Consider the following 25,432-nt stretch of genomic DNA (forward strand, 5'->3'; position numbering starts at 1 on the left):
GGATTGGCCGCTAGAAAACGGTTTGCAGCACATTTAGAACGCCCACTTTCAGCTTCAGAGTATGGGTGGGCCCCCATCAGCATGTTGACAACTACTGGAAGCAATTTTATATTTTGTAGTGTAGTGCTAGCATCTACATCCCAAATCATGTTGTGCAGAATTTGAAATAACATTTTGAGAAAAACTGAGTCAGAACCTGTGAAAACATATTCTGTACATTACTTGTACAAGTTTTTTGACATGTTTGCTGCAAACTTTGCAGTCCCTTCTTGGAGCAGACACACCAGTGTTGTACCTGATGGAGCTTAATAGGCAAGAAAAGTTTATGCATGTTGCACAATTTGTACACAAGGCAATTCTAAGTGCTTTACAGAAAGTTGCAAAATGAAAAAAAGATATGGTTCAAATTAAAATCAAAGCGTGTGGATAAAATACTTTCAGTTGTCCTATGCAATAATAGTATTTATATTGTAAACACGGTGTAGGTCTGCTTCACTCACAGTAGTGAACACAAGCTGTAGACACGGCTGCTCTCATAAAGCAGAGGGAAAAAAAGGTAGGCCGCTAGTATTCACTTTTGTGTCCTCTTCTACTGATGTTTTATTGCTACACCTGTGCTTGAGAAAATGTTGAAAGGAAATAAATACTTCAAGAGTGTCACATTTCCAGAAACTTTACAAGGGTTGGAAAACACGGTTTAGAAAAAAAAAAGTTTTAGAAAATGTATATTATGGGAAATAATTGCCATACTTTTCAGGAGCAACAAATACATGTACCGGTAGGTCACCTGGACACTATGGATCCTTTAAATAAATTGTGTGTGTAAAGATTCAAGCATGTTCCCGGTGTAAACAAATAGCCAATTTATATTTGTTTAGGTCAAATATAGTCTGGGCACTAAAAATATTCCAAGTCAGATTGTTGACAAAAGACTAATTAGTATGAGTTAGGTCAGGACAGAGGATGTAAAAAATGTGACATAACAGAATGTTCTTCCACAGACAGGTTGGGGAGGGTTTTCATCTGTTGTGACAGTGTTTTAATGACTTAGCTGGCAGGAATCTCTCAGTATGATCACATGATTACATTCTAGGCACCCATGTAGAAGTTACAAACTTCCCTTTTATTTAAAAAAAAAAAAAAAAATTAAACCATACATGACAACCTTTATGTCATTCCTGTCATAGTTTATGTACACTTATAGTCAATTCTGCCAAGCAACAATAACTGCACAACCACATGACCAGGAAAAAAATCTGGTACGATTTTCCTGTTAACTAGTAAAAACTTTTTTTTTTTTTTTTTTTTTTTTTTTTTTAATACATTTATTGTCTTTGGGATTTAGTGAATTACTGTTCACAAGAAATTTGACTTTTTTTTTTAACTCACATTAGCCAACTCTCCCTGTCCCTTCTCTGCTGTATTAGGCAGTGAAACCCTTCTGCCCTCATTTGCTTAAGTAAAAAGCACCAAAAAATGTGGTTATAAATTTTAACACTTCTCATAAATGCAATTTGTTTTTCATTTAGTTAGCAACATCTTTATTTAAACTCAGTTTGCTTTTTAAAATGACATTTACATTAGTGGATGTGGTTTATAAGGCCACATAGAAATAAAAAATGCTGTATTTTTCTTAATTTCTGGCAAAGTGGTTGCTGGGTGCACAAACATGTTAATTTCATTAAAAACATCACAGACAGGTGTGTGCAAAGGTGAAATCAATCATCCAATTGTGAGAGTGATGGAGAGTGTGGGAGGAGTCTGCAGTAACAAATGGCTGCTCATCCACCCTCGTCAAGAAAGGACACCAGAATATTTGCCCGCTGAACTTATTTTCCCCCAAATCTTCTCTTTGTTAGCTACATTTTCTTCCATGATGAGTTGGATGAAGTGTTGTGTGTTCCCCCTGGTGCTGCTGTGCATGTGGCAGCTGCAAGAAGGAGCACACGCCTGCAGATGTTTTCCTGTGCATCCACAGATGGCGTTTTGCCAGTCAGACGTCGGTAAGTTAAAATTCAGAATATGTGTTGGGTTCATCCTTTTCAAGCATAATTGCATCATTATTTATTGCACTCATTGTATATGTACTCAAATATTGGTCCAGCTTCTGCATCCTGCACAAGTCTGAAATTGGGTCAGATGGGAAAAAAAGATAAAAACTACTTGCGTACAGTCACACTGACTGGCCTGTTACCTTGAATACATATATCTAAGTTTTGGAAACCGCCATGTTGACACAAAGAAATGGTGCTAAACTATATAGTGTTGCTAATTGAGATTAATAACACAATGTCACAGACTTTATTCTGCCAATCAGATGTCGGTAAGTGAAATCCTGCATGTTTTTGTGGTGTACCAATAGTCTTGTAACAGTAATGTCTAGTCTTATTTGTGTCAAGTCTGGAAAAACATGTTTTTAAAAGTAAGCATACATTACAGCTTTTTAATGTATATAGCTAACAAGGTGGCTTGTTAATCTTGTTTCTCACAGCAGGTGTTGCTATTGAGTAATGAGGGTTTGCTTTTGAGCCAAACTGGCTGCCGAAGCATTTGAAGTGAAACACTGTCTGTACATGTCTTGCCATATATTTTACACTTGAATGCAAAGTGTAGATTTTGCAACTTCTGATTGATATTCTAATTGGTGTAAAACAAAATTGCAACTTAATTCTAGTCTCAGAGATTAACTGTCTTATTTTGTCTTTCTAGTCATCAGGGCAAAGGTGGTTGCAAAAAAAGCTGGAGGTGGTATATTTAACGTCAAGTATGACATCAAACCCATCACGGTGATTATAAAGCATTCATACAATTCAATGTTTATGCATGCATTCTTTTATTTTGGCTATTTGGTTTTCCAGACTATCAAGGGCCCCAAGAAGCTGTTTTATACCCTCTACACTGCATCCAACACTGCAGCATGTGGTGTGACTCTGACCCTAGGTGTAGAATATTTTATCAAAGGTAAACATCCATTTTCTGCTGGGTGTAATTTGAAAATAAAGTCATACACAATGAATTTAGTAAAATGTAACACGGCCTGCTTTCACAAAGTTGTCTACAAAGTGGTCGACTTGTACATGGGATGAGTTTATCTAGCCAGGGTGTCTGACTTAGATTTTTCTTTTGGTCACTTTTCCCGTTTCAGGCCAAATGAGGTCTGACGGGTCTCTGCACGTGTCATCCTGTAACTACCCTGTACCCTGGAAAAGAAGCCACAAGATCCTGGCAGAACGTTATCTGATGGGCTGTGATTGCAAAGTAAGCACATTTTTTTAATAGTCAAATTTGAATGACTGAAATTGTGATCTGCTTTATCCTCCAGATCACTCGATGTGACTCTGTCCCGTGTGAGATCAGCGGCCCAACTGAGTGCTTGTGGACGGACCAGCTCATGGCGGTCAAAGTGGAGCAGGACAAACAATGTGCTTGCATCAAGAAAAGTGATGGTTCTTGTGCTTGGTACCAGGAGGCTGCCTCACCCAAAAAGTAATGGACATTAAAGACCCTAAACTGTAAATTACAACTGCAAATAAATCATTCTTTGAATTACAATCCAATGTTTATTTATATAGCCCTAAATCACAAGTGTCTCAAAGGGCTGCACAAGCCACAACATCCTCGGTACAGAGCCCACATAAAGGCAAGGGAAAAACTCACCCCAGTGGGACGTCGATGTGAATGACTATGAGAAACCTTGGAGAGGACCGCATATGTGGGTAACCCCCCCCCCCCCCCCCCCCCCCCCCCTAGGGGAGACCAAATGCAATGGATGTTGAGTGGGTCTGACATAATATTGTGAGTCCAGTCCATAGTGGATCCAACCTACTAGTAAGAGTCCAGTCCATAGTGGGGCCAGCAGGAAACCATCCCGAGCGGAGATGGGTCAGCAGCGCAGAGATGTCCCCAACCGATGCACAGGCGAGCGGTCCACCCCGGGTCCCGACTCTAAACAGCCAGCACTTCATCCATGGACACCGGACCTGTGTCTCCCCCTCCACAAGGGATAGGGGGGAGCAGAGGAGAAAGGAAAATAAACTGCAGATCAACTGGTCTAAAAAGGGGGGCTATTTAAAGGCTAGAGTATACAAATGAGTTTTAAGATGGGACTTAAATGCTTCTACTGAGGTAGCATCTCTAACTGTTACCGGGAGGGCATTCCAGAGTACTGGAGCCTGAATAAAAAAACGCTCTATAGCCATGAGTCAATCATGAGTTTAGAACTTTCTGACTTCCAAGCACTTTGGTACAAAATTCTGTTTCAAAAAGAATAAAACAAAACTGAAATGCTTCACTTTTTTTAATTGCTGACTTTGGTTTACCACATGTCTAACATTGAGTTGAAACATTTTTTTACTTTTTTACAGCTCTTGCAATGGAAACTGAAAACTGAGGCTAATTTTTGAAACTAGACCAATAATTTAAGTCATCAAAACTATACTGGCATGCTAATGGTTCAAATGGTAGTTTTAGAGAGCCTCTAAAATGCTAACCTCTGCACTTGCATCATAGATCTAGACCTCCAAATGTTGCGAGATAAAAATTCCCCAAAATATGAAATCATAAGATGGTTTTGTGAGACACTTTTCCCCTGCCCTTGACGGGCTCATGTGGTTTGACCTTTGGCAGACAAATTTGGTTCTACTGAGCTCACTACATCTCTTTCCTGATGTTTGATCCAACACTAATGTAGTACATACTTGCCAACCCTCCCGGATTTTCCGGGAGACTCCCGAAATTCAGCGCCTCTCCCGAAAACCTCCCGGGACAAATTTTCTCCCGAAAATCTCCCGAAATTCAGAATATATACAGCATACCTGCCCAATCACGTTATAACTGTAGAATGATGGAGGGCAAGTTCTTGGTTTCTTATGTGGGTTTATTGTTAGGCAGTTTCATAAACGTCCTCCCAGTGCGGCAACAACACACAGCAGTCACGTTTTTGTATACAGTAAAGCAGTTCGTCTGCCTTAAACAGCAATGTTGTGACACTCTTAAACAGGACAATACTGCCATCTAGTGCATTTGATGAACACTTTTGTGCGTGCCACACATCAATGCATCATCAGAGAGGGTGTTCAGCATGGTTAGAAAAATAGTGACAGAGAATAGAACAAGGATGGACAATTCAACCCTTAACTCAATGAGTAGATGAGTGTTATGTGTGTGTATATGTGTAAATAAATGAACACTGAAATTCAAGTATTTATTTTATATATATATATATATATATATATATATATATATATATATATATATATAATAAAATAAATATATATATACATATATATATATATATATATATATACGTATATATATATATATATATATATATATATATATATATATATATATATATATATATACGTATAATAAAATAAATATAAATATATACGCCCCCAACCACGCCCCCCACCTCCCAAAATCGGAGGTCTCAAGGTTGGCAAGTATGATGTAGTACACCATCGGATTGAGGCTGCAGCTGAGCACAAGAAAGACAAATATGCTGGGTTGGCCGCTAGAAAACTTTTTGCAGCATATTTAGAACGCCCACTTTCAGCTCCAGAATGTGGGTGGGCCCCCATCAGCATGTTGACAACCAGGGGCGCCGCGAGGGATTTTGGGCCCCATGAAAATAATCTTTACAGGGCTCCCAACACAGTGTCATTATTTTTTCTGTATTATAATTTCATCATCATTAGGGGCCTCTCTGGGCCCCCCTCCATCATGGGCCCCTAGAATCCGTCTCCTTTACCCCCCCTTTTCGGCGCCCCTGTTGACAACTACTGGAAGCAATTTCATATTTTGTAGTGTAGTGCTAGCATCTACATCCCAAATCATGTTGTGCAGAATTTGAAATAACATTTTGAAAAAAAATGAGTCAGAACCTGTGAAAACATATTCTGTACATTACTTGTACAAGTTTTTTGACATGTTTGCTGCAAACTTTGCAGTCCCTTCTTGGAGCAGACACACCAGTGTTGTACCTGATGGAGCTTAATAGGCAAGAAAAGTTTATGCATGTTGCACAATTTGTACACAAGGCAATTCCAAGTGCTTTACAGAAAGTTGCAAAATGATAAAAAGATATAGTTCAAATTAAAATCAAAGCGTGTGGATAAAATTCTTTCAGTTGTCCTATGCAATAATAGTATTTATATTGTAAACACGGTGTAGGTCTGCTACACGCTCACAGTAGTGAACACAAGCTGTAGACACGCCTGCTCTCATAAAGCAGAGAGGAAAAAAAAGGTAAACCGCTAGTATTCACTTCTACTGAGGTTTTATTGCTACACCTGTGCTTGAGAAAATGTTGAAAGGAAATAAATACTACAAGAGTGTCACATTTCCAGAAACTTTACAAGGGTGGGAAAACACAGGGTCATGCAAGGTTTAGAAAAAAAGGTTTTAGAAAATGTATATTATGGGAAATAATTGCCATACTTTTCAGGAGCAAACAATACATACATTTAGGTCACCTGGACTTTATGGATCCTTTAAATAAATTGTGTGTGTAAAGATTCAAGCATGTTCCCGGAGTAAACAAATAGTCAATTTATATTTGTTTAGGTCAAATATAGTCTGGGCACTAAAAATATTTCAAGTCAGATTGTCGACAAAAGACTAATTAGTATGAGTTAGGTCAGGACAGAGGATGTAAAAAATGTGACATAACAGAATGTTCTTCCACAGACAGGTTGGGGAGGGTTTTCATCTGTTGTGACAGTGTTTTAATGACTTAGCTGGCAGGAATCTCTCAGTATGATCACATGATTACATTCTAGGCACCCATGTAGAAGTTACAAACTGCCCCTTTAATGTTTTTTTTTTGTTTTTTTAAACCACACAACAACCTTTATGTCATTCCTGTCATACTTTATGTACACTTATAGTAAATTCTGCCAAGCAGCAATAACTGCACAACCACATGACCAGGAAAATAATCTGATACGGTTTTCCTGTTAACTAGTAAAAACTTAATTTTATTAAAAAAAAAATGTTTTAATACATTTATTGTCTTTGGGATTTAGTGAATTACTGTTAACAAGAAATTTGACTTTTTTTTAAAACTCACATTAGCCAACTCTCCCTGTCCCTTCTCTGCTGTATTAGGCAGTGAAACCCTTCTGCCCTCATTTGCTTAAGTAAAAAGCACCAAAAAAAGTAGTTATAAATTTTAACTAACACCTACCATAGAGGAAAATTGTTTTTCATTTAGCTAGCAAAATATTTGTTTAAAATCCGTTTGCTTTTTAAAATGACATTTACTTTAGTGTATGTGGTTTATAAGGCATTTACATAGAAATAAAAAGTGATGTAGTTTTCTTAATTTCTGGCAAAGTGGTTGCTGAGTGCACAACATGTTAATTTCATTAAAAACGTCACAGACAGGTGTGTGCAAAGGTGAAATCAATCATCCAATTGTGAGAGTGATGGAGCGTGTGGGAGGAGTCTGCAGCAATAAAAGGCTTCTCATCCACCCTCCTCAAGAAAGGACATCAGAATATTTGCCTGCTGAACTTCTTTTCCCCTCAAACTGTCTCTTTGTTAGCTACATTTTCTTCCATGATGAGTTGGATGAAGTGTTGTGTGTTCCCCCTGGTGCTGCTGTGCATGTGGCAGCTGCAAGAAGGAGCACACGCCTGCAGTTGTCTTCTGACGCATCCACAGACTTTATTCTGTCAATCGGATGTCGGTAAGTTTAATCAACATTTTGGAAGCAGCCATGATGACAAGCAGGAAGAGCAGCATACTAAATGTTAGGGATGTGAATTTTATGATAAATCATGATTCGGCGTGGCGCAGTGGAAGAGTGGCCGTGCGCGACCCGAGGGTCCCAGGTTCAATCCCCACCTAGTACCAACCTCGTCATGTCCGTTGTGTCCTGAGCAAGACACTTCACCCTTGCTCCTGATGGGTGCTGGTTAGCGCCTTGCATGGCAGCTCCCTCCATCTGTGTGTGAATGGGTAAATGTGGAAGTAGTGTCAAAGCGCTTTGAGTACCTTGAAGGTAGAAAAGCGCTATACAAGTACAACCCATTTATGATTCAATTCAATTTATGAACTATTTCTCCTTGGCTGCTGAAGTATAACATTAACATGCAGTGTGAGTCAGCTGGACATGGCTGAAAATTGTGTATATATATTTTGACCAATGTTGAATAATTCAAAATTACTATTCCAATTGTTTTTCAATTAGAACTTTTTTTACTTTTGAAATTGGATGCATTTCAACCATTTCGACATCAATGAAACATGCACACACTGAACATCCATCCATCCATTTTCTTTGTAAATTCACAGCAACTTACTGACTAATATATTACTTTCACAGTAACATTAACTGGAACTGCAGAGCTGTGATTTGTCAAATACAATAACATATGACTAATACTAACTTAACAATTAATTTTATAGTTACTGTTTAACAGCATACTGTCACTTGGTGTACAATAGTCCAATGTTGTCTATGAAGTGTCTTAAAATCTATTTAAATTTGCTTGTTGTGATATTAGACTGGGATTGCTGTGTTTACTGTGGAATAAGGAAATCATGTTTTATGTTTTGGAAAATTTAGGTTAGGATTTTATTATGCAAAAATGCTGTGAAATCATGCAAACTAAAAGTTTACAATAGTCTTACAAACTTGTCTAATTTGTTCAAAGTCTGGTGACATTTTGAAAGGTCCTGGCATGATTTACAGCTCTTAAGTAGACATGTTCATAGCTAGCAAGGTGACTTGCGAATGCATCGCACAGGTGTTGCATATGATTGTAGAGTTTGCGTTTTTACAACCAAAATGGCTGCCAAGGCTCAATACTTTTATCACGTTTGGTCAGAAAATGTTGAAACTAAATATTTTTCCTATCCTATTGCTGCAGATTTTGCTAATAGGAATTATTCATCTATGTATCAGTACTGTTTAGAAGTGGAACTAGAGTTGAAGAATGGAGGGAACATTTTAAATTTAGGACTGAGGTCAGTTTCTGTATGTAGTATTTATATATTGTATATTATTACTGTCTATTGTGAGCTAACTGTGGTGCTGAATTTCCCCCAGGGATCAATAAAGTGCTTTCTATTCTAAACTCTATTTGAGTCACCTTTTAGTGAATCGTTTTACCAAACAGATGAAGGCTGACTAAAGCTTTTGTGGGTTTGAAGATTGTTTTATTCTAGTCTTCAGAGATTGACTGGCCTCTCTTTTGTCTTTCAGTCATCAGGGCAGAAGTGGTCGCAAAGAAATCTGGCATTGGTAAATTTAACAATGTCAAGTATGACATCAAACACATCACGGTGATTATAAAAGCATTTATACTTTTCAATATTGTTTATGCATGCATTAACATTTTATTTGGTTTTCCAGACCATCAAGGGCCCCAAGAAGCTGTTTTATACCCTCTACACTGCATCCAACTCTGCAGCATGTGGTGTGACTCTGACGCTAGGTGTAGAATATTTTATCAAAGGTAAACATCCTTTTTCTGCTGGTTGAAATTTGAAAATAAAGTCATATACACTTCATTTATACTCAAATGTAACACGGCCTGCTTTCACAAAGTGGTCAACTTGTAAAGGGGATGAGTTTATCGAGCCAGGGTGTCTGACTTTAATGGTTTTTTTTGTCACTTTTCCCACTTCAGGCCAAATGAGGTCTGACGGGTCTCTGCACGTGTCATCCTGTAACTACCCTGTACCCTGGAAAAGCAGCCACAAGATCCTGGCAGAACGTTATCTGATGGGCTGTGATTGCAAAGTAAGCAAATTTAATAGTCAAATTTGAATGACTTAAATTGTGATCTGCTTTATTCTCCAGATCACTCGATGTGACTCTGTACCGTGTGGGACCAGCGGCCCAACTGAGTGCTTGTGGACGGACCAGCTGATGGCGAATTCGGTCAAAGTGGAGCAGGACAAACAATGTGCTTGCATCAAGAGAAGTGATGGTTCTTGTGCTTGGTACCAGGAGGCCACCTCACCCAAAAAGTATTAATGGATATTAAAGACCCTAAACTGTAAATTACAAATTGATTTATTTGCAGTTGCATTCTTTAAATTACAATCACGAGTTTGGTGGTTTCTGATTCCCAAGCACTTTGGTACAAAATTCTGTTTCAACAAGAATAAAAAACTGAAATTAGTTTCACTTTTTTATTGCTGACTTTGGTTTATCACATGTCTTCTAAGATTGAGTTGAAACATTTTTGACTTGCTATATTTCACATCACTTTCAATGGAAACTGCAAAATTAGCCTCATTTTTTAAACTTGACCAATAATTTAAGGCATCGAAACTATACTGGGATGCTAATGGTCCAAAGGGTTAATGTAAAATGCTAAGAACCGCACTTACCTTGTTGACCTGAAAATGTCTTGAGGTAAATTCCCCAAAATGGAAAATTTAAGATGGTTTTGTGAGACCCTTTTCCCCTGACCATGAGAGGGTCATGAGGTTTGACCTTGGCAGACAAATTTGGTTCCCTACTGACTTCATCTCTTCCTCGGTGTGGTCCAACACAAATGTAGTACACCATTGACTTGATGCCTCAGGAGGAAGTGATTGAAGCTGCAGTTGAGCACAAGAAAGACAAATATGCTAAGTTGGCTGTTATAAAATTACTTTTTAAAGCACATTTTAGAAAGCAGACTTTTAGCTCAAATGTGGTGGGCCCCCATCAGCCTCCCGACATCACCTACTGGAAGCAATTTCATATTGTGTAGTGTTGTGCCAGCATCTTTATCCCAAATCTAATTGTGTAAAATACCCTGGAGGGGAGAGTGAGTTGGAACCTGTGAAAATTATAAATTTCCTGTTGAAGTTTGACATTTGCTGCAAACTTTGCAGCCTATTCTTGGAGCAGATGGAGCTCAATAGGTAAGGCAAGTTTATGTATAGAGCAAACTGTACACAAGGCAATTCAAAGTGCATTACAGAAAATTGCAAGGCGGCAAAATTAAAATCATAAAATATAAAAACATAACTAAAAAAAATTAAGTGTAGATAAAATACTACCAGTTGACATTAGTTGATTACCTCTCAAAATACCATAATTTATGTCCCCACATGACCATTGCTGGAGAAATACTATACATAAACACATTAACGCACTACTGAACATTGAAGCACATCAACAGTCTACAAAACAGGTTATTTCTGGCGCATTTAAAACTCAATAAACCCGCATCAGCAATTAAAACATTTTATGATACTGTCAAAATTGCAAAAAACATAAACGTGAAAAAGTAAAGAAATTAAATGTTTGAACTTACAATTTGTAGAACCCATCCAAGCTTCCGGGGTTGGCCGAAGTCGTCTCAGAAGATGTAGTTTCTCTTTGAATATCCATCCATCCATTTTCTACCGCTTGTCCCTTTTTTTTTTTCTTGACGACCATGCAAACATATGTGTTTTGTCTAATCATAAAAGATGCAGACGAGGTGTATTGGCTGAGTTCTTAAAGTTTACTCCACAGCGTGCTCATCAAAAACATCCAGCTGCAGGCATGTCTACATTCAACAACTTAAATGGGAATACTGCGCATGATCTTCACTACTGTGTCATGCTGGGTAATGGAGTTCTTATGTTACCTAGCTCATAGTTAATATCACAATATATATCTGCCTTACTGACAACAACTCATGATCTGATTGGCTATCGCACCTGTCTGTCAAATGTATGTGTCCGTTCAATAACACGGACGCCCGCGTTGTTGATTCTGAAGGCCTGGCAACGTAAGAGCTTAATTCTGATTGGATAAAAACTCTATAACCTAAAAACAACAGAGCTGGAAGGAGCATAATATGACATGAAGAGAATATGAATACATTTAGATATTAAAGGAAAGTAAATTAAAGAATACTTTTGTCTTTAATTATGATCATGATCTGGTTATGTTAGGCCAGCAGAGAAGGCCTTGCTGGCCCTGACGGCACACCACTGCTCTAATAATATTTACAATATATTGTAAACATGGAGGTGTAGGTCCGCTTCATGCTCGCAGCAGTGAACACAAGCTCTGGACACCCGTGCTCTCAAAAAATCTTGTTTTATTGCTGGCACTGTGCTAGAGAAAATGCAAGAAAATAGAGAAAAAGAGAAATTCATTAATGCAGCAGCTTTAAAAGAGTGAGAAGACAGAGGGACATGCAAGGGTTTTTTTGGGTTGAAAAAAAAGGATTAGAACATTTTTACTATAGGAAATAACGGACAGATCAATTTCCAGGAGCAAGGAAATAAAGGCCATCTGGACACTTTGGATCCTGTAAGCCAGTGTTTCCCAAAGTGGGGCACGCGAGGTGACTGTAGGGGGTACGTCAAGGACGAGGCAGAGCGACAATACAAAAAATTTGAACTCTGTCACATTCCCGCTCCGATCCGGTCACGCCCTTCTTTCAAATTCCCGTTTATCTGTCTATATTTTAATAAAACTCTGTTTGATCTAAACTTCCATCTGAGTCCTGAAATCACTAATAATTTTAAAAGTTTAAGTATTGTACAGTATATAGGTGGGGGGTTAAACAGAGAAAAAAAATGGGGTGGAAGGGGTACGTAGCTGGAGATTAAATATTTGAAGGGGTACGGGATGGTAAAAAGTTTGGGAACCACTGCTTTAAACAAATTGCAGGGGGAGAGATCCAAGCATTTTTGCGGATGGCCAAACACAATTCATATTTGTTTTAGTCAAATATAGTATTTTCCCTCAAAGATCTTGGTTTATACATTTTGCCTAACATCAATTGCAAAAGTGATACGTTTTTCTCATTTAGCTTTGTTTTAAATTCCGCTTCCTTTTTTAAATGACATTCATATTAGTGTGTGTGGTTTAATAGGCCTTTAGATACTGACAGAAACACAAAGTGCTGTAGATTTCTTAATCTGTAGCTTGTGGTTGCTGTGTGAGGAAAAATATTTGGTTTTTTTTCTTTAAAAACGTCACAGACAGGTGTGTGCAAAGGTGAAATCAATCATCCAATTGTGCGAGTGATGGAGAGTGTGGGAGGAGTCTGCAGCAATAAAAGGCTGCTCATCCACCCTCAAGAAAGGACACCAGAATATTTGCCTGCTGAACTTCTTTTTCCCCAAATCTTCTCTTTGTTAGCTACATTTTCTTCCATGATGAGTTGGATGAAGTGTTGTGTGTTCCCCCTGGTGCTGCTGTGCATGTGGCAGCTGCAAGAAGGAGCACACGCCTGCAGTTGTCTTCTGACGCATCCACAGACTTCATTTTGCCAATCAGATGTCGGTAAGTGAAATCCTGCAAAAAAAAATGTATGTCTTGTAACAGTAATTTCTAGTCTTATGTGTCAAGAGTCTGGCAAAACATGTTTTTAAAAGTCTAAGCATACATTACAGCTTTTTTATGTTCATAGCTAACAAGGTGGCTTGTGAATCTTGTTTGACACAGCAGGTGTTGCAATTGAGAGTAATTATGGTTTGTGTTTTTTGAGCCAAAATGGCTGCCAATGCATTGGAAGTGAAACATTGGCTATACATGTCTTGCCAAATATTTTACACTATTAGCTGAGTGGCATTTTTAATGGCTCACATCCTGTTTTGTTTTTTTTCTCTCAAATCAAACTTGAGCACAAAGTGTAGAAGTTGTCACTTTTGATTGATATTCTAATTGGTGTAAAAATAATTGCAATTTAATTCTAGTCTCCAGAGATTAACTGTCTTATTTTTTGTCATTCTAGTCATCAGGGCAAAGGTGGTTGCAAAAAAAGCTGGAGGTGGTAAATTTAACAACGTCAAGTATGACATCAAACACATTGCGGTGATTATGAAGCATTTATACAATTCAAATTATATTTATGTATGAATCATAATCTCATTTTTTGGATTTTCTAGACTCTCAGGGGCCCTGAGAAGCTCTTTGGTACCATCTACACTGCATCCAACTCTGCAGCATGTGGTGTGAGGCTGACCAAAGGTGTAGAATATTTTATCACAGGTAAATATCCTTTTATGCTGGTTAATATTTTTTTTCCAGCATGATAGAAATGAGTAGTCTGCTCATGTCACTTTCATAAACCGTAATGCTGTTATGACTGAACGGTTCAAATGTTTGACTCTAAACCTAAAGGTTTGATTCCTCAAGGCTTAAAACTCCTTTGTAAACTTGAGTGTAAAATGTACATGATAAAACTTTAAATTGAGGTCATACAAACATTGATCAAACTAAATTTCTGTTTTTAGTAAGATGCATACTTGCCAACCTTGAGACCTCCAATTTCGGGGCGTGGTTAAGAGGGGAGGAGTATATTTACAGCTAGAATTCACCAAGTCAAATATTTCTTATGTATGTATCTAAGAAATACTTGACTTTCAGTGATGTGTGTGTGTCTTGAATTTCAGTGTTCATTTATTTACACATACACTCATCTACTCGTCCATCCTTGTTCTACTCTAACCTTGCTGAACACCCTCTCTGATGATGCATTCTGCTTCGTCTCCTTGTGTACGCAGTTGTGCACTGCACTCTCTAAAAGTTATAGATGTTATTGTCACATATGCATACACGGTAGATGGCAGTATTGCCCTGTTTAAGAGTGTCACAACATTGCTGTTTATGGTAGACTAAAACGTGACTGCTGTTGTGTTGCCACGCTGGGAGGACGTTAATGAAACTGCCTAACAATAAGCCCACATAAGAAACCAAAAACTCGCCCTCGATCATTCTACAGTTATAACGTGATTGGGCAGGCACGCTGTTTATATTGTGGGAAAGCGGAAGTGAAAACAGGCTGTCGACACGTCACTCAGGTCCGCCTGAATTTCGGGAGAAGCGCTGAATTTTGGGAGGGTTGGCAAGTATGGTAAGATGTAACATTCAGCTCATTCACAAAGTTCTTTTTAAAGAGGTGGACTTAATCATTGGTTTATCCGACTCAAATTTTCTATTCGTGGTTATCACCCGTTTTTTTCTGGTAACAGGCCAAATTAAGTCTGATGGGTCTCTGCACGTCTCATTGTGTAACTACATTGTACCCTGGAAAAGCAGCCACAAGATCCTGGTGGAGCGTTATTCAATGGGCTGTAATTGCAAGGTAAGCAAACTTGATAGTCAAAACTTCAAAGAATTACATTTTGTGAAATCCTAATCTGCTTTATCCTCTAGATCACTCTCTGTAACTCTGTCCCGTGTGGGATCAGCGGCCCAAATGAGTGCTTGTGGACGGAGCAGCTGATGGTGAATTCGGCCAGCGATGAGCATGACAAACAATGTGCCTGCATCAAGAGAAGTGATGGTTCTTGTGCCTGGTACAAGGAGGCTGCCTCACCCAAAAAGGGTTAAGGACATTGAAGACGCTGAAACATGTATAAATAAATATTTAAAGCAGTGCAGTTGAAGTTGCCATTTTTCTTATGACAAGTTGCTTCCCAAAGCACTTATCAATACAGTAGTACCTCGGCCTATACAAGTTGTTACAGAGCTTGTAATGCAAATATTCCCTGCCGAGTGAAATGCCACTGTGACCCCCAAAAAAACATTCTAATGTGCCCGCTGCTTTGTAATGAACTTCTAGAATGAATCGGTGCCAATGTCATACTCGGAGCCTCGTACTGCTTAGCCAAGTTGGCAATACATCTCAATCAGATTCCATGATTTCTTGAATTCAATAAGTCCTTTCACCAAAAGTTAGACCTTCTGGGTCCTGTAGAAGTGTGGTTTGTTTCTGCCGCATTTCAGTTCAAGGAAGTTTATACAAATCAGGCTGACTTATGGTGTGTTTACTATATTTCTACACTGATGTCATGTAAATAAGTCTGTTCTTTCTCAAAAGTAGATTCAATTCAACACAATCATATACAAAATGATGTGATTTATAAAATCTATAGAATTGTTCAAAAAGTCAGGTTTTTGTCCAACAAAGAAGTCCTCTCAGCAAATTAACTTATGAGGGTCAGTCAATTCCTTCCGGTCCATTTCAGCTGTAAATATGTTTATCTCATGCTGACACACATCGGCATTATCATTCTGTTCAATCGGGTTGAGGCTTAAAAACTATACAAATGGTGTCTCACTGAATACTTTTACATGTAAAAATGTATTTGTCATTTACCTTTGTTCCACTCGTGTGCTCCCTCCTTTATTTCACATTTGTCCACAGTAAGCAGTAGGTGTTACGGCTTCCAGTTTTGCTTCATACTCCGTAAATACGTTTTAAACAATCTGTCCACTTCTCGTAACGTGTATCGAAATAAAATGTATACAAAATAAACTGCATACAGGCCTGTTCAGTGGCCTTGTGGTTAGTGTCCGCCCTGAGATCGGTAGATCATGAAACCCTAGCCGAGTCATACCAAAGACTATAAAAATGGGACCCGTTAACTCCCTGCTTGGCACTCAGCATCAAGAGTTGGAATTGGGGGTTAAATCACCAAAATTATTCCCGAGGGCGGCCACCGCTGCTGCTCACTGCTCCCCTCACCTCCCAGGGGGTGGAACAAGGGGATGGGTCAAATGCAGAGGGTAATTTCACCACACCTAGTGTGTGACTATCAGTGGTACTTTAAAGAGTTTGGCTGAGTAAAAACACTCCAATAGTTCCACTGATCTTCTGCACAAAGATGCCCCACCTAAGTTCCTGCATTTCCAAAGCTTTTTTTGGGGCAGATTGGCCTTAAATTTGTTTCCTGTGGACATTGTGATTTGCATACTTTGTGGAGGCAGCTCCCAGCCTTGTCAAACGATGCTGCTCCTTAAATTAGAGTTTTTGAGAAATGTACTGACATAATGGCTGTGAGTGACGTGAGGTCTGTTTCCTCTTTAGAAGAGTGTAATATAGCTAGGCAGATTGATAGAGCTGCACATACTCAACTGCTTCCTGATACGGAACCCTTTATTAACATACATCACAATGCGTATTGGTTAGCTTTGCGTGAAAAGCATCCCACAACTCCTGATGCAGCCCCTTTGACAGGTATGAATTATGATAAAACTGAAAACTCTGGCATAAATGACCCAATTTGGCATGGATGGAAAATGTTTGGTTCTTGGAAGGCTACTATCATATGTATGGGCATGTATATATATATATTTTATGTGCTTTTATTCTCATTTCATGGTTGCTGTATCCCTCCATGTGCACGTTGTTTGTTGGAAAATGTGCTTGAGATGTTTTCCAGACTCAGCTGAGAAACAGTTGCTGCTATCTAATTTGCATTCATCATTGGACTCTGGCGACGAAATGGCTGACATCATCTAGCATGTTTAGCTTCGCCCTTTTGTGTTTCCATACCTTCAATGTTTATACATATTTTTATGCTTGGCGAAATGCAGTCGTGGGTGGTGTATTTGGTACTTGGGCTTATGTGGGGTTTTTAACCAAATAACCATCCATCCATCCATCCATCCATCTTCTTCCGCTTATCCGAGGTCGGGTCGCGGGGGCAGCAGCCTAAGCAGGGAAGCCCAGACTTCCCTCTCCCCAGCCACTTCGTCCAGCTCTTCCTGGGGGACCCCGAGGGGTTCCCAGGCCAGCCGGGAGACATAGTCTTCCCAACGTGTCCTGGGTCTTCCCCGCGGCCTCCTACTGGTCGGACGTGCCCTAAACACCTCCCTAGGGAGGCGTTCGGGTGGCATCCTGACCAGATGCCCGAACCACCTCATCTGGCTCCTCTCGATGTGGAGGAGCAGCGGCTTTACTTTGAGCTCCTCCGGATGGCAGAGCTTCTCACCCTATCTCTAAGGGAGAGCCCCGCCACCCGGCGGAGGAAACTCATTTTGGCCGCTTGTACCCGTGATCTTGTCCTTTCGGTCATAACCCAAAGCTCATGACCATAGGTGAGGATGGGAACGTAGATCGACCGGTAAATTGAGAGCTTTGCCTTCCGGCTCAGCTCCTTCTTCACCACAACGGATCGATACAGCATCCGCATTACTGAAGACGCTGCACCGATCCGCCTGTCGATCTCACGATCCACTCTTCCCTCACTTGTGAACAAGACTCCGAGGTACTTGAACTCCTCCACTTGGGGCAAGATCTCCTCCCCAACCTGGAGATGGCACTCCACCCTTTTCCGGGCGAGAACCATGGACTCGGATTTGGAGGTGCTGATTCTCATCCCAGTCGCTTCACACTCGGCTGCGAACCGATCCAGTGAGAGCTGAAGATCCTGGCCAGATGAAGCCATCAGGACCACATCATCTGCAAAAAGCAGAGACCTAATCCTGTAGCTACCAAACCAGATCCCCTCAACGCCTTGACTGCGCCTAGAAATTATGTCCATAAAAGTTATGAACAGAACCGGTGACAAAGGGCAGCCTTGGCGGAGTCCAACCCTCACTGGAAACGTGTCCGACTTACTGCCGGCAATGCGGACCAAGCTCTGGCACTGATCATACAGGGAGCGGACTGCCACAATCAGACAGTCCGATACCCCATACTCTCTGAGCACTCCCCACAGGACTTCCCGAGGGACACGGTCGAATGCCTTCTCCAAGTCCACAAAACACATGTAGACTGGTTGGGCAAACTCCCATGCACCCTCAAGGACCCTGCCGAAAGTATAGAGCTGGTCCACAGTTCCACGACCAGGATGAAAACCACACTGTTCCTCCTGAATCCGAGGTTCGACTATCCGGCGTAGCCTCCTCTCCAGTACACCTGAATAGACCTTACCGGGAAGGCTGAGGAGTGTGATCCCACGATAGTTAGAACACACCATCCGGTTCCCCTTCTTAAAGAGAGGAACCACCACCCCGGTCTGCCAATCCAGAGGTACCGTCCCCGATGTCCACGCGATGCTGCAGAGTCTTGTCAACCAAGACAGCCCCACAGCATCCAGAGCCCTAAGGAACTCCGGGCGGGTCTCATCCACCCCCGGGGCCTTGCCATCGAGGAGCTTTTTAACTACCTCAGCAACCTCAGCCCCAGAAATAGAAGAGTCCACCACAGATTCCCCAGGCACTGCTTCTTCATAGGAAAACGTGTTGGTGGGATTGAGGAGGTCTTCGAAGTATTCCCTCCACCGATCCACAACATCCGCAGTCGAGGTCAGCAGAACACCATTCTCGCCATACACGGTGTTGATAGTGCACTGCTTCCTCTTCCTGAGGCGGCGGATGGTGGTCCAGAATTGCTTCGAAGCCGTCCGGAAGTCGTTTTCCATGGCCTCCCCGAACTCCTCCCATGTCCGAGTTTTTGCCTCTGCGACCGCTGAAGCCGCACACCGCTTGGCCTGTCGGTACCTGTCCGCTGTCTCAGGAGTCCTATGAGCCAAAAGAACCCGATAGGACTCCTTCTTCAGCTTGACGGCATCCCTCACCGCCGGTGTCCACCAACGGGTTCTAGGATTACCGCCACAACAAGCACCAACTACCTTGCGGCCACAGCTCCAATCAGCCGCCTCGACAATAGAGGCGCGGAACATGGTCCATTCCGACTCAATGTCCAGCACCTCCCTCGTGACATGTTCAAAGTTCTTCCGGAGGTGGGAATTGAAACTCTCTCTGACAGGAGACTCTGCCAGACGTTCCCAGCAAACCCTCACAATGCGTTTGGGCCTGCCAGGTCTGTCCGGCATCCTCCCCCACCATCGCAGCCAACTCACCACCAGGTGGTGATCGGTAGAAAGCTCTGCCCCTCTCTTCACCCGAGTGTCCAAAACATGAGGCCGCAAATCCGATGACACAACTACAAAGTCGATCATGGAACTGCGGCCTAGGGTGTCCTGGTGCCAAGTGCACATATGGACACCCTTATGTTTGAACATGGTGTTCGTTATGGACAATCTGTGATGGGCACAAAAGTCCAATAACAAAACACCGCTCGGGTTCAGATCCGGGCAGCCATTCTTCCCAATCATGCCTCTCCAGGTTTCACTGTTGCTACCAACATGAGCATTGAAGTCCCCCAGTAGAACGAGGGAATCACCCGGGGGAGCACTCTCAAGTACTCCCTCGAGTGAATCCAAAAGGGGTGGGTACTCTGAGCTGCGGTTTGGCCCCTTAAGCGCAAACCACAGTCAGGACCCGTTCCCCCACCCGAAGGCGGAGGGAAGCTATCCTCTCGTCCACCGGGTTGAACTCTAACGTGCAGGCTCTGAGCCGGGGGGGAAACAAGAATTTCCACCCCAGTCCGTCGCCTCTCACTGCCGGCAACGCCAGAGTGGAAGACAGTCCAGCCCCTCTCGAGAGAACTGGTTCCAGAGCCCTTGCTGTGCGTCGAAGTGAGTCCGACTATATCTAGCCGGAACTTCTCCCCCCCCCAGCGAGGTGACGTTCCACGTCCCAAGAGCTAGCTTCTGTAGCCGAGGATCGGATCGCCAAGTACCCTGCCTTCGGCTTCCGCCCACCTCACATCGCACCCGACCTCTATGACCCCTGCTATGTGTGGTGAGCCCATTGGAGGGGGGACTCACGTTGCCTCTTCGGGCTGTGCCCGGCCGGGCCCCATGGGGACAGGCCCGGCCACCAGGCGCTCGCCATCGTGCCCCACCTCTGGGCCTGGCTCCAGAGGGCGGCCCCGGTGACCCGCGTCCGGGCGAGGGAAATCTGGGTCCTTGGTTTTTATTTTTCATGGAGGTCTTCGACCAAATAACACTTGTTGAAATGATGATCATACAATTTTGGGAGATACAAGTACATGGGATGAACATTACAATTTAAGATAAGTGAATTTAGATCAGTACCCCTTCTGAAAGTATTTGTTTATTAAGGGCCTCTAGCCTTCTTTAAATGTAATTTTGCTAAGCGCACCACCTGCCACTGTATGTATGAGTATCAGTGTTGAAAGGTCCTCTGGGTTCACGAAAGGTGCCACAACTGAGGTCACCGAGGCACCGGGGCATTGAGGGGTTTTTGCTCACAAAATAATATTCACCGCACAATAAAGTTCTCTGCCAGTGAGGTTTTGCTTTCATACCCAAGTGAACACAAAACCGTTCAGAAGGGTTTAGATATTGATTACACTACTGCACTGTCAAATATAAATGGTAGCATGCAGTGATGCCTATATCAATAGGAGTGCATGTAGATATGTGTGTGTGTGTGTATATATATATATATATATATATATATATATATATATGTATATGTATATGTATATGTATGTATGTATATGTATGTATATATATATATACACACACACACACATATATTACAGGACAGGCCAAAAGTTTGTACACACCTCATTCAATGTGTGTTTTTTATTTTCATGACTATTTACATTGTAGATTGTCACTGAAGGCATCAAAACTATGAATGAACACATGTGGAGTTATGTACTTAACAAAAAAAGGTGAAATAACTGAAAACATGTTTTATATTCTAGATTCTTCAAAACAGCCACCCTTTGCTCTGATTACTGCTTTGCACACTCTTGGCATTCTCTCGATGAGCTTCAAGAGGTAGTCACCTGAAATGGTTTTCACTTCACAGGTGTCATAGTTTTGATGCCTTCAGTGACAATCTACAAGGTAAATAGTAATGAAAATAAAGAAAATGCATTGAAATGAGAAGGTGTGTCCAAACTTTTGGCCTGTACTGTATATATATATATATATATATATATATATATTTGCATTATGATGATGGGTGTATGTGTATTGTGTATGTATGTAGTATTACTAGATGTTGTGATATCATAAATGATAGGAATAATCTTAATTTATACATGTTCTCCTTAGCCCTCAGTAGTTCCCTATCAGGGTGTTTTTGTCTGTTAGATTAAATCCTTCAAAATGTAATTAGCCTCATGGTACCCTTTGGGTCACAGTCAGGAAGTTTGAGTCCATGCTAATATTTTTATTCAACTATAAAACTGAGTTAAAAAGGTGCTGGAATTAACCAGATAGTGTGAGAAAGTACAATACATCACCCTCTGAAGACAGGGCCAGACAACCAGAAGCAAGCGAGGTGGGGAGAAGACAGGACCCCTGTGGGTCAAAGCTTGCTCTGGACTACATGAGCTGGACAGAGAAAGAGCAAGGGACACTGACTTTCTTTGGGAGAGACTCTGAGAGAGGCCCTTTTGGAGTGACCCTCTTGGAAAGGCCCTCTGGAGCAGACCAGACTCCTTCCTTCACCTGTTAGCGTTCGGTCAACTCTGGTTGATGCTAATAAATGATAAATAAATAAATGGGTTGTACTTGTATAGCGCTTTTCTACCTTCAAGGTACTCAAAGCGCTTTGACACTACTTCCACATTTACCCATTCACACACACATTCACACACTGATGGAGGGAGCTGCCATGCAAGGCGCTAACCAGCACCCATCAGGAGCAAGGGTGAAGTGTCTTGCTCAGGACACAACGGACATGACGAGGTTGGTACTAGGTGGGGATTGAACCAGGGACCCTCGGGTTGCGCACGGCCACTCTCTCCCACTGCGCCATGCCGTCCCAGTAATACATGCACAAATGGCGCGTCACTGACTAATTTTACAGCATGTAACAAAGTAAATAATAAATATTTGATGTGATTTACCCAAAAATATTTGGCCACCCATCCAAATGATCAGAATCAGGTGTCCTAATCACTTGGCCCGACCACAGGTGTATAAAATCAAGCACTTAGGCATGGAGACTGTTTCTACAAACATTTGTGAAAGAATGGGCCGCTCTCAGGAGCTCAGTGATTGCCAGCGTGGAACTGTCATACGATGCCACCTGTGCAACAAATCTGGTCGTGAAATTTCCTCGCTCCTAAATATTCCAAAAGTCAACGGCTTTATTATAAGAAAATGGAAGAGTTTCGGAACAACAGCAACTCAGACACAAAGTGGTAGGCCACGTAAACTGACAGAGAGGGGTCAGCGGGTGCTGAAGCGCATAGTGCAAAGAGGTCGGCGACTTTCTGCACAGTCAGTTGCTACAGAGCTCCAAACTTCACGTGACCTTCCAATTAGCCCACGTACAGTACGCAGAGAGCTTAATGGAATGGGTTTCCATGGCCGAGCAGCTCTATCTAAGTCATACATCAAGTATCCAATGCAAAGCGTCGGATGCAGTGGTGTAAAGCACGTCACCACTGGACTTTAGACCAGTGGAGACACGTTCTCTATAGTGATAAATCACGCTTTTCCATCTGGGAATCTGATGGACGAGTCTGGGTTTGGAGGTTGCCAGGAGAACTGTACATTTCAGACTGCATTGTGCAGAGTTTGAAATTTAGTGGAGGAGGAATTATGGTGTGGGGTTGTTTTTCAGGAGTTGGGCTTGGCCCTTTAGATCCGGTGAAAGGAACTTTGAATGCTCCAGGATACCAAAACATTTTTGACAATTCCATGCTCCCAACCTTGTGGACACAGTTTGGAGCGGGCCCCTTCCTCTTCCAACATGACTGTGCACCAGTGCACAAAGCAAGGTCCATAAAGACATGGATGACAGAGTCTGGTGTGGATGAACTTGACTGGCCTGCACAGAGTCCTGACCTGAACCCGATAGAACACATTTGGGATGAATTAGAACGGAGACTGAGAGCCAGGCCTTCTTGACCAACATCAGTGTGTGACCTCACCAATGCGCTTTTGGAAGAATGGTCAAACATTCCTATAAACACACTCCGCAACCTTGTGGACAGCCTTCCCAGAAGAGTTGAAGCTGTAATAGCTGCAAAGGATGGACCGACATCATATTGAACCCTATGGGTTAGGAATGGGATGGCACTTCAAGTTCATATGTGAGTCAAGGCAGGTGGCCAAATACTTTTGGAAATATAGTGTATATCCCCAAACACTGAGGTTGTCAAGTCTCCCCCGCCCCCCTCCACACCCCGGATTGTAAATAATGTAAATAATTCAATGTGATTATCTTGTGTGATGACTGTATTATGATGATAGTATATATCTGATAGTATATATCTGTATTATGAATCAATTTAAGTGGACCCCGACTTAAACAAGTTGAAAAACTTATTCGGGTGTTACCATTTAGTGGTCAATTGTACGGAATATGTACTTCACTGTGCAACCTACTAATAAAAGTCTCAATCAATCAATCAATCAAGCTCACCTCGCCACTTCGAAGTACAAACCTTGTTTCCATATGCGTTGGGAAATTGTGTTAGATGTAAATATAAACGGAATACAATGATTTGCAAATCCTTTTCAACCCATATTCAATTGAATGCACTACAAAGACAAGATATTTGATGTTCAAACTCATAAACTTTTTTTTTTTTTGCAAATAATAATTAACTTACAATTTCATGGCTGCAACACGTGCCAAAGTAGTTGGGAAAGGGCATGTTCACCACTGTGTTACATCACCTTTTCTTTTAACAACACTCAATAAACGATTGGGAACTGAGGAAACTAATTGTTGAAGCTTTGAAAGTGGAATTCTTTCCCATTCTTGTTTTATGTAGAGCTTCGGTCGTTCAACAGTCCGGGGTCTCCGCTGTCGTATTTTACGCTTCATAATGCGCCACATATTTTTGATGGGAGACAGGTCTGGACTGCAGGCGGGCCAGGAAAGTACCCGCACTCTTTTTTTACGAAGCCACGCGGTTGTAACACGTGCTGAATGTGGCTTGGCATTGTCTTGCTGAAATAAGCAGGGTCGTCCATGAAAAAGACGGCGCTTAGATGGCAGCATATGTTGTTCCAAAACCTGTATGTACCTTTTAGCATTCATGGTGGCTTCACAGATGTGTAAGTTACCCATGCCTTGGGCACTAATGCACCCCCATACCATCACAGATGCTGGCTTTTGAACTTTGCGTCGATAACAGTCTGGATGGTTCGCTTCCCCTTTGGTCCGGATGACACGATGTCGAATATTTTCAAAAACAATTTGAAATGTGGACTCGTCATACCACAGACCACTTTTCCACTTTGCATGAGTCCATCTTAGATGATCTCGGGCCCAGAGAAGCCGGCTGCGTTTCTGGATGTTGTTGATCAATGGCTTTCGCTTTGCATAGTAGAGCTTTAACTTGCACTTACAGATGTAGCGACAAACTGTATTTAGTGACAGTGGTTTTCTGAAGTGTTCCTGAGCCCATGTGGTGATATCCTTTAGAGATTGATGTCGGTTTTTGATACAGTGCCGTCTGAGGGATCAAAGGTCACGGTAATTCAATGTTGGTTTCCGGCCATGCCGCTTACGTAGAGTGATTTCTCCAGATTCTCTGAACCTTTTGATGATATTATGGACCGTAGATGTTGAAATCCCTAAATTTCTTGCAATTGCACTTTGAGAAACGTTGTTCTTAAACTGTTTGACTATTTGCTCACGCAGTTGTGGACAAAGGGGTGTACCTCGCCCCATTCTTTTTTTTGAAAGACTGAACATTTTTTGGGAAGCTGTTTTTATACCCAATCATAGCATCTGCCTGTTCCCAAATAGCCTGCACACCTGTGGGATGTTCCAAATAAGTGTTTGATGAGCATTCCTCAACTTTATCAGTATTTATTGCCACCTTTCCCAACTTCTTTGTCACATGTTGCTGGCATCAAATTCTAAAGTTAATGATTATTTGCAAAA

The 25,432-nt window shown here is 41.5% G+C and overlaps 2 protein-coding genes and 1 pseudogene across 2 annotated transcripts; all 3 read left to right on the forward strand.

Annotated features, from left to right (window-relative positions):
- The first annotated feature begins 1,785 nt into the window (after nucleotides 1-1,785).
- LOC133615491 (metalloproteinase inhibitor 2-like) lies at nucleotides 1,786-3,552 on the forward strand. Its single transcript, XM_061974122.2, has 5 exons — nucleotides 1,786-2,003; nucleotides 2,710-2,786; nucleotides 2,859-2,961; nucleotides 3,146-3,258; nucleotides 3,323-3,552. The coding sequence occupies exons 1-5, from the start codon at nucleotides 1,874-1,876 to the stop codon at nucleotides 3,488-3,490; spliced, it is 591 nt and encodes a 196-aa protein (XP_061830106.1). The 5' UTR covers nucleotides 1,786-1,873; the 3' UTR covers nucleotides 3,491-3,552.
- Nucleotides 3,553-7,503: 3,951 nt separating this feature from the next.
- Nucleotides 7,504-10,138, forward strand: LOC133615716 (metalloproteinase inhibitor 2-like; annotated as a pseudogene).
- A 2,826-nt stretch (nucleotides 10,139-12,964) lies between these two features.
- On the forward strand, nucleotides 12,965-15,342 carry LOC133615490 (metalloproteinase inhibitor 2-like). Its single transcript, XM_061974121.1, has 5 exons — nucleotides 12,965-13,240; nucleotides 13,692-13,771; nucleotides 13,846-13,948; nucleotides 14,932-15,044; nucleotides 15,116-15,342. Exons 1-5 carry the CDS (start codon nucleotides 12,982-12,984, stop codon nucleotides 15,290-15,292), a joined length of 732 nt encoding a protein of 243 aa, XP_061830105.1. The 5' UTR covers nucleotides 12,965-12,981; the 3' UTR covers nucleotides 15,293-15,342.
- Nucleotides 15,343-25,432: the final 10,090 nt, after the last annotated feature.

This window comes from Nerophis lumbriciformis, linkage group LG22 (genome assembly GCF_033978685.3).
Source record: "Nerophis lumbriciformis linkage group LG22, RoL_Nlum_v2.1, whole genome shotgun sequence".
Taxonomy (NCBI): domain Eukaryota; kingdom Metazoa; phylum Chordata; class Actinopteri; order Syngnathiformes; family Syngnathidae; genus Nerophis; species Nerophis lumbriciformis.

Bases quoted from the DNA above. Each gene is read 5' to 3' on its own strand.
- LOC133615491 (XM_061974122.2), top strand. From the start codon at position 1,874: ATGATGAGTTGGATGAAGTGTTGTGTGTTCCCCCTGGTGCTGCTGTGC. The intron at 2,004-2,709 runs GTAAGTTAAAAT...TTGTCTTTCTAG, and splicing joins GTTTTGCCAGTCAGACGTCG to TCATCAGGGCAAAGGTGGTT. The intron at 2,962-3,145 runs GTAAACATCCAT...TTCCCGTTTCAG, and splicing joins TGTAGAATATTTTATCAAAG to GCCAAATGAGGTCTGACGGG.
- LOC133615490 (XM_061974121.1), top strand. From the start codon at position 12,982: ATGGAGAGTGTGGGAGGAGTCTGCAGCAATAAAAGGCTGCTCATCCAC. The intron at 13,241-13,691 runs GTAAGTGAAATC...TTGTCATTCTAG, and splicing joins ATTTTGCCAATCAGATGTCG to TCATCAGGGCAAAGGTGGTT. The intron at 13,772-13,845 runs GTGATTATGAAG...TGGATTTTCTAG, and splicing joins ATGACATCAAACACATTGCG to ACTCTCAGGGGCCCTGAGAA.